At 39.5% G+C, this 15,516-nt stretch overlaps 2 protein-coding genes across 3 annotated transcripts; both read left to right on the top strand.

The window, feature by feature from the left end:
* The first annotated feature begins 1,064 nt into the window (after positions 1–1,064).
* Positions 1,065–2,413, top strand: LOC109992474 (dnaJ homolog subfamily B member 9). Its single transcript, XM_020645099.3, has 2 exons — positions 1,065–1,660; positions 2,005–2,413. Exons 1-2 carry the CDS (start codon positions 1,405–1,407, stop codon positions 2,283–2,285), a joined length of 537 nt encoding a protein of 178 aa, XP_020500755.2. The 5' UTR covers positions 1,065–1,404; the 3' UTR covers positions 2,286–2,413.
* A 235-nt stretch (positions 2,414–2,648) lies between these two features.
* Positions 2,649–7,542, top strand: si:dkey-28n18.9 (sorting nexin-5). Of its 2 annotated transcripts, XM_020645150.3 has the most exons (14): positions 2,649–2,885; positions 3,159–3,269; positions 3,430–3,537; positions 4,062–4,122; positions 4,280–4,404; positions 5,520–5,603; positions 5,691–5,765; positions 5,876–5,906; positions 6,122–6,209; positions 6,347–6,386; positions 6,492–6,578; positions 6,689–6,778; positions 6,980–7,045; positions 7,167–7,542. In XM_020645150.3, exons 1-14 carry the CDS (start codon positions 2,880–2,882, stop codon positions 7,302–7,304), a joined length of 1,110 nt encoding a protein of 369 aa, XP_020500806.1. In that variant the 5' UTR covers positions 2,649–2,879; the 3' UTR covers positions 7,305–7,542. The 2 variants fall into 2 exon arrangements, with proteins under 2 accessions (XP_020500806.1, XP_065811001.1); XM_065954929.1 differs by lacking the exon at positions 2,649–2,885 and having other exon boundaries at positions 3,150–3,269.
* Positions 7,543–15,516: the final 7,974 nt, after the last annotated feature.

The following is a 15,516-nucleotide window of genomic DNA, read 5'->3' on the forward strand; positions in this document are numbered from 1 at the left end:
ATCCATTGTAATCCCAGTACTATGGCTAAAAGCTCTGCAGTGTAAACTGATGGCAGATCAGTTTCTCTATTTCTGATGTTTGTGTTCTGTGGGATAGAAAATGCTACACCTGCACGCCAGGTGTCCGGGTCCTTTGCGTGCATTAGTGAAAACCAGGCCTGCACATGTTCTTTTTTTTCCTTTTTTTTTTTACAGGACTCTCTGCTGCTGACATGTAAGCAATACTACCATAAACCAAGGCTGCTCTCATACGGGAACATCCCACAACAACCTACACCTAATTTATTTAGTCCTTCTTTCCATAACATGTCACATGCAGGCTTTTTCTACATCAAAAAAGACAGCTACAAGTAGCTGTTGAGCTACAAGTCTACATAAAATGGAACCTTGTTGTATTTCTGCAGTTGTATTTCTTCCTTTACAGAATCCACTCTGATATGGGGAAAACAAATGTTTACTTTGTAGAAATTAATTAGAAGTTTATCCTTTCCATTGTTTTGACTAATTGAGATGTCAATGCAATTGCTCTGTAGTTTGATAGGTATGATTACACTTTCCCTGGTTTTAAGATCGGCACAATAACAGATTACTTCCATTTTGTTGGAATTTCCTGTTTGCCACATGATCCGACAAAGAAGAAGACAACAGCACCGGCGCTTCTTGTTCTTCGAGGTTTATGGAGGTTGGCAAACAACAACTTGGTTTTAACTTTTTTTATAAACAAAAAAGATTAAACAATTTACAAAAAATTAATATGTTTCCAATCAAGTTACTTTGTATAAGCTGATGAAATAAAATGCAATAGTTCTTTTGTAGAATGTCTATTAAATCCATACGCACATTATCCTCCCCTTGTCTTGAATAGGCCATCTTCTTTCTACCTCATATTTCTGACAGTGTAGAATAACCATAGACTAAATAGGACAATACCATGTTCCACTGTTTTCTGCTCTTGTCAGTGTTAATGTCTCCCTCTAGTGGTCCTAATGGCGAGTTGCGCTTAAACAGGTAGGTTATCACCTTTTCACCTATAGGCTGTGGGCTTCACAGTGCTTGCCTTTTCACTGGTTTAAAAGTTTCACAGATTTAAGATTACAGCCATATCGCTTAGTCATACAAAGTATTTATTAAAAGAGGTAATATTTGATGCATTAGCATTTCCCCAAGTCGAACACGTTTTGTGTTTAGTTGAGTTGAAACAGGCGAAACAACTCGAGTCTCAAAGCGGTCATTTGAGTATGCCAGTTCCTCTCGCTGCAGTATTTCAGCCTACAGCTGCAGAGAGCGCTGACGTGTAGAGATAACTGCCAGTGCATACGGAGATGAGCTGTCAAACCACACGGTAGCTGTAATTCCAGATAACTTCTTTATTGTGAAACTGTCTTGAGTTCCTCATCTGTGCACATGAAGTCGCCCAACATGGCAGTGCAAGGTGTTTTCCACTGGATGCAAGCCTGCGTGGTCCTGCAGCTCTGCTTATCTCAGATCCTGCCTGCTTGTGCCTCGGAGGCAAGCAGAAATTACTACGAAGTTCTCAGAGTTGAGCCCACAGCAAGTGACAGCGAGATAAAGAAGGCTTTCCGCAAGCTGGCAGTGAAATACCACCCTGATAAGAACAAGAGCATCGATGCAGAGAAGACTTTCAGAGAGGTTGCTGAAGGTAAGCTAAAACATGCCTGCAATAGCTGAACCTTATGTGTTTAAGTTACAGCCGTTGATTTCTAGATGATTTCTTAATAGGTTTAGGCTTTACAATACGTTGTCTGCTATTTATGGATCAACTATATTGTTGTTTTGAAGGGTTGTAGTGCTGATGAAGTGAAATTAGGCTTTTCAGTTTATCAGCACCACAACCCTTCAAAACAACAATAGTGGCCCAAAATGAATGATTGATAAAAAATAAACATATTTTATAGCACAATTGAATGCACCTAATGAACTTACAGCTAACTGTACTTTCATTTCTCAATCCAAACATCTCAACTCTGGGGTCTACTCTTCTAGCCTACAAGGTGCTTTCCAACAAGAAGAAGAGGTGGCTGTATGACAGTGTGGGCCATGAAGCTGTCCTAAATGATAAGGAGACCTCCTATAACCCCGAGGGTGGACATGAGTCAAGTTTCAGTTTTGCAGACTTCTTTTATGACTTCGATGAGAGTTCCTTTGCAGAGGAGCAGGTCTTCCACTGGAGTTTCAGTCAGGATGTGGACGATGATGGCAGTCCCTATGAACATTACAGTTTCGAGGAGCCTGGCTTCAGCTTTTATTTTGGTGATGGGGAATGAATTTGAAGAACAGCACCACTTCCAGCTACCAGCTACCATGCATTGTTGTCCTGTATACAGGAAACCTGTTATGGTTTAATGCATTGTCTTTTATTGATAATAATAAAGTTTTCATTTGAAATGGTTAACTCGGTGTCTGTGTCTTGCATTGAGGATGTAGAAATTGAGGTTAACAAACCTCTGAGTACTTGTGTTTATCTTATAGGAAAATGTATGTTCAGTGGATGTTTACTGTTTGTTTGTTTTTAGGCTGGAAAGTTGACAGCTTGGGGGGAACTTATTGGACCAGTATGCTAGTTTTACTGAGTGGGTGTGTCCAAGTTACTGACTAACATAGAAGTTACACATCTTTTTCTCTGAGCCAGCACTTTACATTTGGCTCTGTTTGACTTCATTTCATACAGGGCCAGCGTGCACTTTGACCGAAAGGAAATCCTGTGCCTGCTCAGCGGTTGGAGAGTGAGCTCTCTAAAGCCAACATTTAGACAAAAGATCTTCACAGCTTATTGCTGTTTTTAGGAAGATAAAGTGGGATTGAAGAATTTTACAAAGCAGAGAAGGACGTACTGGAAAGAATAACTGTCAAGTTATACAATGATGGTAAGTATGCCTTCAAATGCTCTCTCTGCCAACCTCTGACAATCATGTGACAGCTTTTTACTCCATGCAGACATATATTGTTGCTAAGGGAAGTTTTTAATATCCTTTAATCTCAGTTTGCATAATTAAAAAAAAGTAAGAGGAGTTGTGTTTTAAATCAAAATAAGTTTGTTTTGAGTGTTTTCCTTGACATGTAGTAATTATCTTTCATACTAATGTGATTTTACTTTACGCAAATATCGTCTCGCTAATGTTGCATGTTGAATGTTACAGGAAGAGGTTAAAGAAGCTACATCAGCTCTGAGTGTCCATAGTCACAACATCAAGGTTACAGAGTTGTTGAAAGACGGGGACACTCTCACCTTCCTTGTTATATCTCAAAAAGTAAGAAAACCTTGTTTTTAGTTGTTTGCTGCCAACTTTGTTTACACTAGATGTGTGTACATGTGTAAATCCAGAGGGGCAAGTCTATTTTATTTATTTGAATGACAATGTTGTCAACACAGAAAGTTTGGGGTGTCATGATGTCTCTTTTGTGTGGCAGCTGTCGGGGACTGGAGAGTTCCATGTGGTTCGGATCTACGATGACTTTGAGTGGCTGCAGCAGCATCTTTTCTCCCAAGAGGATGTGCCCGGGTTGCAGGGAGTCATAGTCAGTTCTTTTTTTTTCTTTTCTTTTTTTGCAAGCAGACCCCTTTGTAAACCTTTGCACAGATTTCCGCCCTGATGGTTTGTTAGAGCTGAAACATGTCTGTCACTCACTCACTCATGTCAGGCTTTGTTATGTTGTATTTTTAGGCTCTTAATTTAAAGCTTTATTTACTTAGCGTTCCAACTTGAAATGAAGTGTTCCTGTAACACAGACCAAGTATCTGAAGGCTTCCGTGTGCCTTCTTTACCTCCTCCTATTCTTAATGATGTGGAAACTGATTCATTCAGTCATTGTGCCAGCTGCCCTAGTTTCTGTTAAAAAAATAGGTAGAAGCTCTGTGGCCTGTTATTGTTATTTTTTATTATCATCCATGCACTTTACATTTAAAAAAAAGTACTAACCTTATTTGGTTCATCTATCAGGCCAAGCACCTAATGGGAAAAACAATTATGAAGAAATCAATAGATACATCTTTGAACATCAGTATGCAAAATAATAAAAGTCTACTCTCTTCTTTCTTGAAGTTTCCTCCTCTTCCTCCGAAGGCCCAGGTGAACCCATCTGCCAAGGTGATGAAACAGCTTGGTGAGTACATCTGATAACCACCTCCACAAAACAATGTGAAAGATCAAAAAGATAAATTAACGGACTATATTTTTCATTCCTGTGTCTTTTCTCTTTTTAAGAGTCAATGTGATATGAGGTGTTCAAAGTGTTAAAAATGTTGATGGTTTTCCTGCAGGCCTCCTTGGTTTGGGAGAGTGGCAGCCATACTGTAAAGCTATGGAAACCTTCATCCGGCAGGTTGCTGCACACAGCACACTCAGCAAAAATACAGCTCTGGAAATTTTCCTTACAAGCGCAGATGTAAGTGAACACAAATGAACAGCTATTTATCAGTTGGTTTTATTCATACATGTTTTAACATTAAGCTCAGGTAAAAGGGAATCGTTTCATATTGCAAAAAGGTGCAACGTGATGCCTTTTTATGAAAAAGACCAGCAATAAATGGCTAAACTTTCACTGACTTTTCAGAGACAAAATAGCAACATGACACAACAGTTGTGTCCTCATGTCCGCATTTGGATGTATCTATTGTATGCATGCTAGCCTGTTATCAGCTGTAATGTGAACTTAAAAGAGAGTGGTTAGGACACAGCTACAGTGCCATTGTTGGATAGAGAAATATCAAACAGGCTGGTGAAATGTCATGAAAAGAGAGCACCAAAATGTTTCAAAGGGAAGTTAGGTTCACTGAATCAACACAAGCGTGCTGTGCCTGCAAATATTACCGAGAGCGTGCAAAAAGACATGACTTTGTTCTTAAGTACACGTATAAAGTTAACAGCTTTAATCAGATGCAGGATTCTAACTAAATAGAATGATTAGCTTAAAGTAACTTTTTTTTGAAGCAATACATATAATTAATTCTTTATAGAGTCTATTATAAACAGATGTATGCATTATGAAAGCAGGAATGAGTACATAGAGTTATAGTTTACTATTTAAAAGTCAGAGTTTCTGTCTGTCAGTGCTCATCCTGAGACTTTTGAACTCAATAAGAATTAAGTTTTATGCTTAATGTTAGTTAGTTTGGGGGCGCTGTTGGCCGAGTGGTTAGGGTGCGCGTCCCATGGACAGAGGCTATAGTCCTCAAAGGGAGCTTCAAATCCAGGGTTCAAATCCAACCCGTGGCTCCTTTTCCTCATGTATTTCCCCACTCTCTATGACCCTGATTTCCGATTCTATCCACTGTCCTCGTTCTCCAATAAAGAGAACATTCACAAAAAGCCCAAAAATAAATCTTAAAAAATAAAATAAAAAATGTTGTTGTTAGCATCTTGTTTTCTTGCATCATCGTTCTCTGGCCTGTAGGCATCCTCTCCCATGTGAGGAAGCTTTCATGCACCTTGTTTACTTTGCAAAAGAAGCAGTATTTACTTGAACAAACGTTGCTTGTTTATTTTTGATCTTGTGTGCAGCCACCAGGCAAACAGAAAGCAAGGAAAGGCATTTTCAACCGGCTGAGCCATGCTGTGGAGGAAAAGAGGAAAAATGGCCATAAGGTACGCAACAGGCACTCAAACAAACCAATGATGCAGCCTCTACACCTGTATGTTATGTTTTTATTGTGATACTATGTGTGTCCGCAGGACGTGGATGAGTTCTTTCAAACTGAGCGTGATCATAACATTCTTCTGACTGGCTGCACCAAGACTGCAGCTGAGGTGAGCCAGACAACTTTATTTATTATTTTCTTGCCCCCCTCCCCCTTTCCCCCCTTATATAAGCAGACCAGATTGTGTTTTCTACAAATAAGGCTTTGTTCTTCATACAGAAATTCCTGGATGTGGTGCTGACTGAGCAAAGTAAGGAGACTTTTGCTTTTTAGTTTGAAGGTTTAAAAAGACAAACATGAAGTGCTCACCAGTTTGTGTTATATGGGATTTATTTTTGTACAGATTGAGCGGTTGATATTTGTTGTAGGACAGGTAGATCATTAGTGTGACCCAAAACAACAGCACAAATTGTATTTGTCCCAGGTCTCATGTTAGTTTTTGGCTCCTGTTTTCTTTGTTTGCAGAAATAGCGGTGGCCTGTGGGCACTTCGCCGCTGCCTTGCAACTCTTTGTGGAACCAGGGGAGGACCCAGCCAAACAAGCTTTCACAAAGTGAGACAAATAGTAGCATCAGTTACATGCAAACATCACATAAAGTAAAAGTAAATGCGTCTGAAATCTGCATACAAAATGAAATATGAGTATGAATAACAAAAGTAGAGAAAATTAACAACACGTTCTTCTTATAGGGCTTGTGTGAAATTATCTGAGGTCTTTAATTCTATACAGGTAAGTTTATTCTCTTTAATAGAATAAAAATAAATATGATGAAATACTCATCTGCAGAGGAGATCTGCAAGTCATGTGCTTGTGTGTGTGTGTGTGTGTGTGCAGAAAAATATGACAAGTGTTGCTGAGAACAACTTCAACACTGTCGGTCTAGGCCTGGACCTGGATTCACGCTACCAGGAGGCCGAAAAGGTTTGTCTGCTATAGTTCTCATTAAATGTATGCTTTCTTTACATGCAGCTCTGTTGAATACGATCATTTGTCATTTCTAAAACTTCACATGGCTATAATTTCTTAAACAGGAAATGCTCTTTAGGAGAACCTGTAAACTGGTGGAGATGGAGAATGCAAGAAGGAATGCAGAGAAGGCCAAACCTGCCAAGAAAGCTGCTGTGAGTGTCCAAACCAATGCATTACAATTTGTAAATACTATGATGTGACCAGCAGGTGTCAGTATTGTTCTACTAATATTCTGTGCAAGAGGAAAGATTAGACCAAATCTGGTAAGATGTAAGAATTGAGTATAGCTTGTTAATTTACTGTGATTAGGACAACTTGTATACTGATGATGACATGCTCTTCATATTAATCAGATGGAGGAGGCGAAGGAGGCAGCAGAGGAAGACTTTGCTCAGATTTGTGAAATGGCTAGAAACGAGGTAAAATGTCACAATTATTTTCCACAGTGTCTCAAGTGAGTTGTGTAACCCCCTGTTTGTTTACATCTATATATAGTATTTGTTTTGACATGCTTTTTTTTTTTTTTTTTGTCCCCCCAAGATTAAACACTTCCAGAACGTGCGTGTGGAGATTTTCCACCAGGCTCTGGTTCAGTGGTGTGAAAAGCAGCTTCTTACAGCCAAAGAAAATGCTGACCTGTTCAACCAGCACCTGCAGGCCTTTAAAGAGATGGCCTAGTGACCCCACTGGATCCCTCCTAATGAAGCGTCCTCAGTGTGTCTAAATGTAGCATTGGATATGACCTAAACAGGTCCTTCAGCTTGTTTTGGCCTGCTTATTGTAGGCCGTTTTTTTCTCTTTTTAAAATCTTAAACAGTTAAAAAAAAACATGTCACGAAGAGGAATTGAAACCTTTGTGATAATAAAATCATATTTGTTCTGTGTTTGCACTCGTTCCAATAAAGCCTGAGTTGAAGTGATGGTTTGGATTTCTCAGCCTTGGACTTTTCTAAGGCCATTGCAGGAGTGTGACTGAGTGTGCATGTGGGCTTTTCTACGCTCATACATTTGTGCTGAGAGTGGTATTGTGCAGCTCTCTAGCCACTATACCAGCCAGGGTCACACAAAATAAAGTGTGATGAATTGATTCCCAAAGTACCTGCTAGCCTTTGTATGTGTTTCTCACTCCTGGAGCATTAATCAGTTTGTTTGACTGCTCCTTCAAGGACGTGGCAGCAAGGACACTCTGCACTGCCTTTTAGTTCAGAAAACTATTTTAGCTTTGTGAATATCTGTTAATTATCTTGCATACAGTTGCTCTATTTTTTGTTAAAGTCTAAAACTTGTAAGTGTGATGTCTCTTCCAAAACTACGACATGGTTAACTGAGATTTCTAGCACATAAGCCCAATGTCATCCTCCCCTTCTCTGTCTGCTATAGACTGAAGGTCCATATCTCAGCCCTGCTGAGCTCTTCATCTCATCTGTTCCAGCCTGTAATCTCTCCGTTGGGCGAATAAGGAGGAGTGGTTCCCATTTCAGGAAATGAGTCAGAGAGAGATCGATGGCAGGTCTCATAAGAAGAGCTGCAGAGAGGAGGTCTCGTTCATTTGACACATTGTAGGAGTAGATAAAGGGCAATCGTGCCGCTGAGGGCCCACAGTGTGTTTGCTATCCACCTAAACTGAATATTTTGGAATATTTGGTATATTCTTGGTTGGGATAAAGCTTCCTACATTTTTTTACACTCTGATATAACATCTATATTCCTCCATAATAACTGGCTTTATACCATTTCTCAGCATAGATAAAAGTAACAATAACTTTTATTTAAAAAGCACTTTAAATGCACTCAAAAATCAGTTACGTAACACTTAACGATAAAATTAAAACTTGCAACAAAAAGTAAACACAAATTGACAAATAATAAACCAAATAATAAGGAAATAAACATGAAGGCAAAAATAATTGATATCACATTATATAAGACATAAGTGCACCTGTGCACATTCAAAGGACAAATCAGCCCAGTGAAGAAACCCCTCATCCCAATCACAAAAAGTGGAAAGGGATACAGAAAGGAGAGTCTGCAGAGAGATGTTAGAAGGAGCAAAGGGGAGGCAGAGCCAGAGCAAGGAACTTGTTTACTAGAGCTCACCCCTGTTGTGATAGGCTTCATACTCTACTTCCGCAAAAGATAGCAAAGATTGCATAACTTTAAGAAATGCTTAAAAAACAGTGGTACAGTGGTGTGTGTGGTAGCACTGTTGCCTCACAGCAAAAAGGTTTCCAGTCTAAATCTTCCGCCATGGCGTTTGTTTTTGATTATCATGATGGAATAGAAAATAAAAAAAACTTTTATAGTAAAGCACTGCAGGGTCGTGTAAGGAAACACCACTGCTAACATTAAGCAGGTTGTTGGTTCAGATCCACTGCTTATGGTCCTTCTTAGGAAATATCATAATGTAATGGAAAAACTTCAACAGGATAGGGATGCAGAGCAGCATGTTGGTGTAAAGGTTAGCAATGCACCTTTCAGCAGAAATGTTGTGGGTGTGAAACCCTGGGGCTGGAACATTTCTTAAATGTTATAACAAAATGTACTTTTTTAAGAAAATGCCACAGTGTGCTAATGTGGTCAAGGTGTAAGGCTGTCTCTTCCTCAGAAGGTTGTAGGGTTTGAAACTGCTGACTATCCAGGAGGTTTTTCTGCGAAGAGCATGCAAGTTCTCCCCGAGCGTTAATCAAGAGTGTGGAGACCCTCTTACTTTGCACTTACAGAGGATAAGTGGTGTGGTGGGTAGCACTGCTGCCTCACAGCGTGATTGTTCTGTGCTCCAATCCCCCAGCTGGGGCCTTTTTTAAAAAAAAGATCATTATGTAATGGAAAATATCTACTTGCACAGTAGATTGGAGGTGTTAAGGGTAGCAGAATTTAAAAAAAAGAAATACAATGCAACAAAATAGATACTGAAGCAGAAAAAATACTTTAGATACTACCCAGTGGTGTACAGGGTAGCACTGTAGCCTTGTTATAAGAAAGTTGTGGGTTTGAAGTTCCTGGTTGGTTAGGGCCTTTTTGTGATGATCATGCACATGTATATGTGGGTTAATGGAAAGTATTTTTTGAAATCCTCCTCCAAAAATAAAAAAAGACGTGCCGGTCAGGCTAATCATTACCCAAAATAAGTGTGGAGAGTGTGAGAGACCAATAGTATTTAGCAATAGGAGCATCTCTTCAGAAATATATTTAGGCATTGCTATATTTTGAGCCCAGTGCTGACATGTTTAAAATGGTGCTAGTAAATGAGAAGAGATTCACCGCACACAAGAAGGCTGAATGAGTTATTTCGATTTAAAGTATACTCAAACAAACAACGCGTTTTGCCCGCATGGCTTCATCAGGTTCGTGGTAGTAAGAACAGTCGTTTAGGTCAATGTATTTTTCCCTATTGGCTTTGAATGCATCCCCATAGAAGTAGGTCAACTCCTTCCCTAGTCCAGGTCCATAAAATGGCCTGAGCTTATTTAAAGCACCTGTGCCAACATGGCTGTCTCTTCCTTTGTCTCTGCCTCTAGGTAGACATATGGGGTTCCCTGTCTGTGACTCTGTGGAAGGTAATGAGGTCAAAAGATTGTTTCAAGTTTTTGATTAAGGTTGGTTAAGTGATTTTGCATTTACTTCATGATAAGTATGTAATTATTTGGAGGTAAGTCAAATTCTAAGGTAGTGTAAATATACTAATAACATGTTGAATTCCGTAACTGCCTGACTGATACTATGTTGTAGTTTTTTCTTTGATATTTTTGTTTTTCCCTTCAGTGGAACTGGTGGCCAGTTCCTCTTTGCTGATTTGAATTATTTCTAACTAGAGACACACACACAAAATAAACTACATTGCTAAAGAACTTATGTTAAATAAACCTTTTGATACTTTTCATAAAATATTTGACTTTCATTATGTAACAATTCTATTCTCACCAGCACTTTCATCATCAGTTATCAAATAATTATTAATACATTTGCATTTCCTTTGGAAACTGGTCTGTCTTGCTTCAGTTATTGAAGCATTGTTGCCTTTATGATCAAGTATGTTAAATATTTCTGAGGTGAAAGCCCTCAGGTGGCATTGCTGAGTAAGTTAGATTCTGGTTTAGGGTTGATTAAACACCCCTACTGCCCTTACCACATGCACTAACAGGCTTAAGTGTAGCAGAGTACAACCATGTGTAGCTTGTAAGCATGATAGCCTTTACCTTTACGGCTGAGGTGAAAATAGTTAGAAAGCAAATAATCACAAACCTCAGTATCTTTGATAACTATTAGACTATGTGAAAGGTTGACCTGCAGGAGACTCCCACGTAAAGTCAGGGGATCAACCAAGACAGATTTGTCATTTGGGCACCAAAAATATTTGTATCAATCCATGGATGGTAATCTTGTTTGCTCTGAATGTCATATCTTCTATCTGACTGTTAAGATAATTCAGTCACAGACCTACTGATACACAACAGTTACAATCTAAAGCCTACACTTCAAATGTGTGAAGTGTCAAATGACCACAAGATCTTCTAAAAGGGCTGTTTAAATCTGCTTAATTAAAAAATGAAAATCGGCTTGTAAGAAGTCCCTTTTAAAGAATGTATTTTGGGGCTTTTTGATACAGTGGATAGAGTAGGAAATCAGGAAAGAGTGTGGAATGACATGCAGGAAAGTAGCAGCAGGTCAGACTTGAACCCGGTATGCCCGTTTGGAGGACTATTGCCTCTTTACATGGGGCGTGACCTAACCTAACTGTGCCTAACGAATTGAATCTCAGTATAAACCTGTTTTTTTTAACAGCATGCAATTGTTTCCCTTGTATACCTCCTAATTTAATGGAGAGAAACATTTACAGTATGTTTATGACACGCCATCCCTGATCGCCATGTAGCTGTTTATACTGAATCTTAAATTGTTGACCTTATAACAGAAGACATTGGCTCTCAATACAGTACTCACATTTGTTTGTCATTAAATCCAACAATTTCACCGCTAGAAGTTTGTGTTCATTTTTGTGGTTTATTGGTTTTAAAGAGGTGCAGTAGAAGTTAAATGTTAGAAGTTTATGGAGCATGGTTTTACTTCCTATTCAGAGTGCTTCAATTTACTCGGAAAAAAAATTATCTGTGAAATTGTGGGATATTGAATAAAATGAATTATACTGTACTCACAGTAGCCGATACAAACATAAAATGTAATTAAAGATAATTATGGCATTCTTTCTTGCATGTCATTATTATTGGTCAAGATTTTCTGTCACTATAATAGGAGCAGAGAATTCCACAACAGGGGAGCCACATTTTTTATTCTCTCACTGCAGCAGCCAGCTACCTCACAGGGTGAGTGCACATGGGCACAAACACACACGCACAAACACAAATAAGATCACTTCTCAACTGCTGAGAGCGTGACCCAGATCAAGGACGTGGAGCTCGTTGCAATGCGCTGTGCGCTCAACTGTGTGTGTGTGTGTGTGTGTGTGTGTGTGTGTGTGTGTGTGTGTGTGTGTGTGTGTGTGTGTGTGTGTGTGTATCCCATTGAAAACGTGCACTCAGAGCTGATTTGCTAAAGTAGCTCATTACTGGTGGAAAGGCAACATTCAGCACAGAGCCCTTTGGCCTGACAGAGATTGCTTTGTGAAGTTTGAAGTGAAGGCAGTAGTTTATCTGCATACACAGCATGACAGAGCCTTATGACTCAGCCATCCCATCAAAGCTACACTTCACCAGTTTAATGAGGATGACAACTTGTTGGATCTTAAAATAATATGAAGGCAGGCCACAGATGATTGGCACTTTTTAATAAGTGTTAACACAGGAGGCGTTTCATGATCTACACTCATTCTTTGGTGTCTTGTGTCATTAATCTGCGCTAGGTGATTTGTATATGTTGTACTTAAATTGGCATAAAGGTAATTTATGTATTTTCTGAGTTATTTCATGTCAGTCCATGAATCTATCGTTTCAACTGTATATGACAATTCTAGGTTACATAGCCTACTAGATTTAATGCAAAATAATGTGAAACAAAAAACTTGTTAATTTGCTGAATACAACCCTGAGATATGATGGTGGTGATAGATCAGAAATTCTGTCTTTTCTTCCCTGACTTGTTTCCTCCCTCAGAAGTCAACATTGCTCGTCTCCATCTTCACAGCAATCTTTGAGGATCTCCCACTCTGGGGCTGCTGTGGGAACAGAATTAGACTACAGAATGCTAATATGAAAGTTTCTCCTTCCTTTGCAAACTCTTCAGTCGAGGTTTGACATCGCTACCAATTACTACAGATGCAGAAATGAAAAAAAAGAAAACCCAACCACCTCCTGAGACGTAATCCTGAATTCGCTTGCATGGTGCTGCTGTCATGAGGTCCACGGCTCGCTTGTGCTCGATCAAAAATTAGTGTTGCGGCGGAGTTGAGTCAACCCAAGGTTACTGGCACCTCATTAAATCTAATCACTGCCTACACAGATTATGACTCATTAAAAGTTTGTTGGACTGAGAATGAGACAGGAGGGGAGAGAGAGAGAGAGCCACAGAGAGAGAGAGAGAGAGAGAGAGAGAGAGAGACAGAGAGAGAGAAGAAAAGAGAGAGCGAGATGAATGCCATAATGCAGATGCCCTAACCATCTGTAGTTTATACAGCACCATAAGGAAAACCCCATTCTGAATGTGTGGCATGGCTAGAAGTAAATACCACAATATAGAACCTCTTAGTCTGAAATCAACCCTGATGGCAGCAATCCACCTGTGATTTGGAGAGCCTATACTGTATCAATTTCCCCTTCCCTTGCAGTGCATTACAGCATTGAAAAGCATTAGACTTGCTAATTTAGTCCAGTTCTCTGTTCACAACTGAATGGAGCCATAAATATTAATACTTTCACACTCCCCTCCTGGCTGCTTGTCATGCCTTCAAGAGATTGCAGCTGATGGTATGATATTGTTAATTAGGTTTGCAAGAATAATGCCAGCAGCGAACCTGTGGACAGGCTGACATGCTGAGGTGATGACTTCTTGATTCACAACATGGGAAAAAGACTAACAGGAGACATGCTGCGTGGAGGAAGAACTGTCCATCAGCCCATTCTCATATTATAATCTTTCATGCCTCCAGTTACAACTAAAGGTTAACACTAAAAAAAAAAACTTCTGATGATGTTTGGTCACGCAAAGGTACAGTACAGTGAATATAAACAAATTTATAGTGCATATACACTCACACACACAAATACAAATGCATCCATTAGAGTCAAATCAATTATTCATCAATTGTTTCCATCACAGCTTGACCAGAGTAGCAGGGCAAACACCCACACACAAACACACAATCAGGCAGAGGTCACACAGTCACATGGCTTGAGCATGTGGCCTTCTTTCAGTCAGAGTGTGTCCTACAGCACACTGTGTGCTGCTGCACAGTGACATGCTCTTACTGTTAATATTACTGTAGCTGCTGTTTGCTGCTGCAACATGGAAGAGCTGAAATCATTTCACCCATGAAACATTTCCAAGTGTTTGTTCCACAACTTAAAAGGAAAGATTCGTCAAAATTAAGTGAGATCCAAGCAGATGCTCCCATCTTCACATTCTAATTGCTGCCATTAACTATAAAAATGTAATGAACTGGGCAGGAGAGCTTTGTACATTCCCTTACACAAATGTTCAGTCCCATTGACCTTTGCCATATTTTTTCATTTTAAAACTGTATTTGATTTTTTTGATTTTTTTATTCGGGTTGTATAATTGAAAACACAAAATAGTTGAATTCAGCGAGATAATGTATGGTATACAAAATGATTAACATATAATATGAAAAGCTTTGAAGCTTCGGGAGACTACTGTAGATGAAATCCCAACAGTTGAAATTAGCTGAAAACAATATATAACATCTGGGAGCAACGGCCTACTTTTGGGGCTCCTGCTTCAGATCTCAGGTAGTGATAGATGACTTAATATGACTTTGACTTTGCTCGTTGACATTGATTACAGTCTGAACTGCAACTTTAGAAACACGATTGAGGTTGATGTTTAGAAATGACGTCTAAAAGCTGATTGTTAGCTGCACTTGCATGACGATGCCTGTTATGAAACACAAGCTAAAGCTAATTCTAAGTTATATGACTGATAATGACTTCTGGGCCTGCATTATGAATCAATGCGTTCTGACCCGTTTGCTCATCACACTCACTGTATTCCTGGATACAGCCAAAAACAACAAAATTCTGTTCCCACAACTTCAAGTTCTGTTTTTTTATTTGAATTAATTTCCTGGCCTTTTGCCGCTATTGACAGGACAGCCTGTAGATGTGGATTGTAGGCCGAGGCCAAGGTGATGAGTTGAACCTTCTGCTGAGGCGTACAGGGCGTCAACCTCAGCAAAGGAAGCACCTGCTCTAACAACTGAGATAAACCAATGCCCCCAGACTACTCAGATGTCTGCTTTAGGACAACTCTTGTTTCAGTAAAATAACAACAACTAGGCTATATGTTCATGGATGTAACACTGTAACATGTGGAAAGTCCATGAGCGGATAATACTCGCAAAGCACTGCACCAACTTCACTCATCTGCAGAACAAAAGGAAATCTCTTCAGCTTGCTTAATTTGTTTGTCAAATATTTGATGAAAAAGTTTTCAAAGAAAACCTTTTCATTTGTTTTAACCTGCGAGCTTCTTTACTTTGCCCCCCTGAAACTGCACAGAATTCACAGTTTTGTTCAAGGACACCTCAGCAGGATGATTCTGGCTGCAAAGGGAGCTCAAACTAAAGCCTCCTGGTAGCTGAAGGACAGCCTCTTTGCTCACTGTGCCACCTTCATGTTCCAAACAAACATACAAGGGCAAAGCAACCAGATGGAAAGTCAAACCAGCACCGACAGCAAACAGAGGTAGAGCATCTGTTGCA

This window comes from Labrus bergylta, chromosome 5 (assembly GCF_963930695.1).
Source record: "Labrus bergylta chromosome 5, fLabBer1.1, whole genome shotgun sequence".
Classification (NCBI taxonomy): Eukaryota; Metazoa; Chordata; class Actinopteri; order Labriformes; family Labridae; genus Labrus; species Labrus bergylta.

Bases quoted from the DNA above. Each gene is read 5' to 3' on its own strand.
- LOC109992474 (XM_020645099.3), top strand. From the start codon at position 1,405: ATGAAGTCGCCCAACATGGCAGTGCAAGGTGTTTTCCACTGGATGCAA. The intron at 1,661-2,004 runs GTAAGCTAAAAC...CTACTCTTCTAG, and splicing joins TTTCAGAGAGGTTGCTGAAG to CCTACAAGGTGCTTTCCAAC.
- si:dkey-28n18.9 (XM_065954929.1), top strand. From the start codon at position 3,150: ATGTTACAGGAAGAGGTTAAAGAAGCTACATCAGCTCTGAGTGTCCAT. The intron at 6,210-6,346 runs GTGAGACAAATA...TTCTTCTTATAG, and splicing joins GCCAAACAAGCTTTCACAAA to GGCTTGTGTGAAATTATCTG. The intron at 6,779-6,979 runs GTGAGTGTCCAA...CATATTAATCAG, and splicing joins AACCTGCCAAGAAAGCTGCT to ATGGAGGAGGCGAAGGAGGC.